At 42.1% G+C, this 5,779-nt stretch overlaps 1 protein-coding gene across 1 annotated transcript in view; it reads right to left on the bottom strand.

The window, feature by feature from the left end:
* Positions 1-5,779, bottom strand: part of LOC109464570 (metabotropic glutamate receptor 3-like) — a 14,329-nt gene that overhangs the window by 1,156 nt on the left and 7,394 nt on the right. Inside the window, exons 13-16 of the mRNA XM_019761575.1 lie at positions 4,370-4,534; positions 3,473-3,630; positions 2,193-2,294; positions 887-987 (exon numbers count right to left, since the gene is read on the bottom strand). Coding sequence (XP_019617134.1) covers positions 887-987; positions 2,193-2,294; positions 3,473-3,630; positions 4,370-4,534 — 526 coding nt within the window. The remainder of the gene's footprint in view (positions 1-886; positions 988-2,192; positions 2,295-3,472; positions 3,631-4,369; positions 4,535-5,779) is intronic.

The following is a 5,779-nucleotide window of genomic DNA, read 5'->3' as shown; positions in this document are numbered from 1 at the left end:
AACACTGGGTCAAAGGTATCTGGTAGACAAGCTTCACTGGTTCAGTCTACTGAGGAAGACCAGAGTGACTGGTCGAAAGCTCTAGGTGAGAGAATTATTTGTGTTGGACCAAAAGTTTTAACTTTAAACACGTAACTACCAACACAGATGAACTTTCATGATAGTATAAACAGTCTAACTTTCTTGCATAACAGACACAATGTAAGCCATCTTCTTGAGGAGCACTGAATATTAACCCTATTCGCTAATTCAAAACAGAATATTATATAACCTAAAAATGATGATTCTACCTCCAGTTGATAGTTTTGCACGTAAAAATACGTTTTAGTTAATAAAAATAAATATTAAAAGAATTCTATACATGTATGGTACACGACCCAAACATTATAGCTTTATGAATATCAACTCTCCCACGATGATGACAATACGTTAATATTAAAACCTCAATGGATACATAAAAAACGTGAATTATGACTGTCGTTGTGGCGGTAGAGCGCGCAAAACATTACGATTGACAAAAAAAAAAAACACTTGTTCGCTGAACTCTGCAAACTCACGTTTTTAGGCCATTTAATTTTATGTCGCAGAATGCCAAAATCCATTCCAAACGACAAGAGGAAAATGTGAAGGAATGAAAATGAAGATTCTACTATTATTCACCATGCAAATAAAATATCACTGTCTGTGTTCAGTCATTTGTTCAACCTTCATGACCACGTACATGTAGATTTCATAATGAAGGCAACTTTTTGCCAAACATTTTTTATTCGCACGCTCGCAACAGTTTGGGGGTTCACAAAGAACGTCATTCATATAATCAACTCAACATGGCCTTACATGTACAATGTAAAACTAAATACATGCAAGACCAGTTGACTGTACTTACGTCAGACAGGCTAGCTCCACCTCTCGTTCCTCACCACTTCCGGTCGGAACGGACATGACCTTTGTAGGGGTCATGATCAGGTTGACGGCCGACAGAAGAAGCTGGATAGAACGTAGTGCGATATGTCAGCCTCTACCTGGCATATCCAAGCATACGGTGGCAATGCAGTATCCATTGGCCAGATAGAGCTAGGGCCCTTCAGCCACTGTTGGTTGGGCAATTCACCAGTTTCCAATCCCCAGGATGCAATGCAAAAACAGGGGGCTAACCCTGAAGTTTTTGTGTTCTTTTTAATTTGGAACGTGTGGTTTGTAATAACGTTACAGCATCAGTAAACCGTGCCGTTACCACTATAACGTTACAAACCACATATTCCAAAAAATAATCATCTATTTGTTGTCAAGTTCAACCCATAGTGATTTAATTAACGTTGAGAATAAAATGCCCCAACACAGTGAAAAACAAGCTGTTTAACGTCAACAGGATCATTCCGATGCCTTCCTGTCCTATGCAAATGAGGGTTAGCCCCCTGATTTCGCATTGCATCCTGGGGATGGGAAGCTAGTGAATGGATACTGCCTCGCCAATTTGTCTTTTCCGGCTACCAAAAAATCTGGAGATTAAAGATTACATAATTATATATGGCCGATCGGGCCATGAAACTGTAAATGTGTAAGGGTACCGTAGTCTACCATTTACAAAATCCATTCATTTAACATTAATCAAAGTTTTGACTGTTTTAATACAAAAATCTTAGTATTCGCAGACTCAAATCTAGCCTGGTTACCAAACCTATTGTAGCTTCCGTAGGACTCGGGAGCTATAATAGGTTTGGTAACCAGGCTAACTCAAATCAGGATCACTGCCGGTAGAATCACCAAAAGATATATTTACAGTGAGGACTGCATGTTTGTAATACTTTTATTTCCCCAGGGATGTTGAGGATTAACGTCACGTAATATCACCAGTCGTTAACCCTGGGTTCTTTCCACGTTATAAAAAAAGCGCAAGTTCTGCTTATGAATCCCAGATTGTGACGGATTTGGGGGATTACGGATTGACTGTTATTCCTGAGTTATTAAATTCTGTGATCGGGTGACTTGGCTGTGTGGCCGTGAGACCAACCATGTGATTCTTGACGTCAGCCCCAATCATTTGGGCAGTAGAGCTCGAGGGTAACGTGCTTGGTTACTTTAATTGGGTGAAATTGGGACTTAAGCATAAGGAAGCGTTTGGATAGTGTTCGGGGGGCCAAAATCGTGAATGTGTGAGTACAGAGGCTGTACTGAGATGACTCCATGATTACCTGTATCAGGACCAGGAGAACACTGATAAACACCTGCGCGTGCGACCCGATGAACCTGGGCTTCACCACAGAGGTGCTGGCCCCGCTGAAGATCCGGTACACCTGGAACAGACATGATAGGCCGTGTTTAAGTGAAGTCACCCAAACCGCGATTCGGGTAACTCACATTCCTCACATCTGGTCCACGTGCCACACACACCTGTGAAATCGTGTCCGAACACAATTCGCTTGAGCTACATTTATTGCTGTTTGATGATAACACGCAAGGCGGCGTGTTATTAATGTCAGAGGTCAACGACCTGCTTGTTGGTGCCCCCCTCCCAGTGTATCTCGGCCGAATGCCGACGTGGTCCCGCCAGAGACGGTGAAGCTCGCCCTAGAACGGACACATTATTTGACCATTACTGCTCTTTAATTTGCTGCCACGTAAAGTTGGTACTGCGTATAAATAAAGAAACATCACCCCGTACTCCATGACCAGGCGAAGTTACATTGAAATCACATTGCGTTCAGACGCAAATCGCGATGCGGGGAAACCGATTCGAAACCACCTCTAGAAGTGGCTTGGGATCGAGGCGCTTTCAATGTGATTTCGGAGCGTTCAGATGGAGCCACATGAAACCGGCTTCGGGGTAAACCACATGTAAAGCGCCTTGGGTGACTTCACTTAAACACGGCCATAGAGACCTGATTATTTGCTGAGTCTGTTTTGAAATGAGTTGTAATTTATTATTTTTAAGTTGTGGTGTTGTAACAATTGTAGTAATAACTATTTCAGAATTTGTAACTTTTTTTTAGTCATGATTGTATGTTTAAATAGTTGTTCCAACTTTGATTCTCTGATTGGTCCACCAAGAACAGGGAAAGAGTGTTTAGTTGTTCTGTGTGAAGCATACAATGTACTCATGATCACCCCCATCAAATTCCTTTCAAGCCGTACCCGGAAATTCAAGCCGTACTCGCTCAAAAATTCTGGCCGTACCCGGAAATTCGTGCCGTACCCGCGAAAATTTCAAGCCGTACTCGGTAATTCGTGCCGTACCCTGTGCTTTTTCGCCGTACCCAATGGCGGATATCGCTCAGCTCCGGTGCGTAGTTACTCGGAAGTCGTGTCTAGATACCCTGTACGGCAACGATACACAACCTCATATAGCCTATGCTCTGGTAAATATTCCTGGCCACCTATCTGCCGAGTGGCGCCCAATCTTGAGAACATTTCGCTCGGCTCGTGACTGGTAAACATTACTGGCTGTGTAAAAGAAAACTCCCATAGCCCTTACCTGGTTGAGTTTGGTAAGAAGTGGTGCGTAGATGAGAGTGAAGTCCGCCCCGAACATGAGTCTGTTGATGAGACAGGTGACGTAGCTGGGTTTGGTACAGATGACCATGACGTGAGTGTAGCCCTCAAACAGGCCCAGCAGAATCAGCCGGCTTAGGTGTTTGTTCGATGCCTGGAGAAATACAAAATATCTGAATACGATGTCTACTTAAATGTAGCCTGGTTACCAGACCTATTATAGCTCCCGAGTCCTACATCCTCTGCGGAGAGGCTAATTTATGTGCCAGTGACTGTGAGAAACGTTAAATGGTCCGGATATATTTCATAGCGTCTCTGCAACCAAGGACATTCTGTACCATAAAAACCCACCCTGTTAAGCACCTGTCACACATCCAGAACCTTCTCCCGACCTTCAACAAACCAAGGTTGGCGGTAGGGTTGCAATTGGGACTAGTCTTGCCAGATTTAGGCTACGTCCTCTTTTTCGATGAGAATTGAACTTGAGTTAAATTTAAGTCAAATTTGACTGCAAACAACGTCCCGATCATTGTGCAACCTCTTGTTCACACCCAAATAATTTGGAACAATTGGCTGTCGACATGTCGCAGCCGAACAGTAGCCGACTTCGCTGAACACCTGCCGACCACAGCCAACCTTGTTCCCGACCTACTCCCAACCATCGTTGGGAAGTTCCGCATCAGAGTTCTGGAGGTGATATTCAGCTACGTGTGACAGGGGCGTAAAGAAAGATATATTCATGAACACATCACCCGCTTGGCCGCTATCACTTGTGCAATGATTGCAGACTATGGCTGAATGATGTTCATGAAAGGATAGCTTTTTGTTAAGATATATGTCACGTTTTACATCATGGTTTTTAAACCAGATAGTATATCATTATGCATAGAGATCTGACTCGCCTTTATGAGGGGATGCTCGTGATGCACGATGAAGACGAAGAAGGCCACGAGTGTGCTGACTGCGCCTCCTAGCGAGATGGCTGTGAGTATCATGCCCGTCAATGAGCTGTGAGTGAGCCACACCGGTGGGATAGTCACGCATTCTGTAAAGGGTGATTGGAAATACGCAATTATTCACACCGTACTTATGTGATTACATCAACTGTCAAATGGGTTTGTGTTTGTCAGAATTAAGTTAACCCTACCTAGACCGGGGGGGGGGGGGGCGTAAAAGTGCCCGCGGCAACTTTGATGTCACCTAGCGTCTGAACGGCTAGCCGTAGAACGGCCAAACTTGGTGACTTTTCCTAGAATATTGTTGGCAACATTTCTCTATCATTGGAATAAGATAAAATATTTGTGTGTTGCCATGGCAACGGGTTTCTGACAGGCATATTTTGCTAAATTTAGTACTTTTTGTTTCAACAATAGAATTTTATGGGTTTTATGTCAAGTTACTCATGGTTTCTAATATTAATAACATCCCATATAATTTTATGTAAATTTTATCATTAAATATGCATACTTTATGCTAATTTGATGACGTCATTGGCCAAAATTCAAGATGGCGGACCATATCATTAGAACAGGTATATACAGGTTATTTTCATTAAAATTTCATCAATACTTCCATTTCTTTTTCCAAAAAAGGTTTAAATGAAGGTCTTTAGTATGTTTACAATGTATTGTAGGCTTTATCATGAAAAAAAACTATTTTTGAAAATTCAAGATTCATGATCCAAGATGGCGGATATCTTAAATATGCATGACGTCATTTTATGACGTCACCGGTGTTGCTATGGGCAACATAAGACGTAGTACACCATAATATTCTGTCATAAACACTTTTGGTACAGTTATGTTGAATAACATTTAGTTTTCAGGGAAAAAACTATTTAGACGGTTTTGGCAATTAAAATCACATTAATGACGTCATAATGACGTCATATTACGTCATAACGACATAGAATTGTAGATATGATAAATTTTCACTAGTACACCATTCTCTGAAAATTTGGTGGCCATACGACATACCGTTCGCGAGTTCTTAGGGGGGGGGTCAAAAGAGCCCCCTCCCGGTCCCCCCATGTCAAAAAAAGCCCGGTCTAGGTAGGGTTAAATGATTCAAAGAAATGTATATCTCTTTGACAAACTGTATTTCTACTATTACTGAGAAACGAGAGCAAGCTTAGTATACTAGATGTTCATATGCACGGTTATTTATATGATTGTCAATACGTGACCTGTATTTAGCCCAACGAGGCAAAATGTACAATAAATGTCTTCTTTTTTCGTTACTCCCGGATTGTGTAACCCTGCATGAAGATGGGAGATTGTTTTGACAATTG

The sequence above is a fragment of the Branchiostoma belcheri genome, unplaced genomic scaffold, assembly GCF_001625305.1.
Source record: "Branchiostoma belcheri isolate BF01 breed outbred unplaced genomic scaffold, Haploidv18h27 scaffold14, whole genome shotgun sequence".
Lineage (NCBI taxonomy): Eukaryota > Metazoa > Chordata > Leptocardii > Amphioxiformes > Branchiostomatidae > Branchiostoma > Branchiostoma belcheri.
This window is presented reverse-complemented; position numbering and strand designations above follow the sequence as displayed.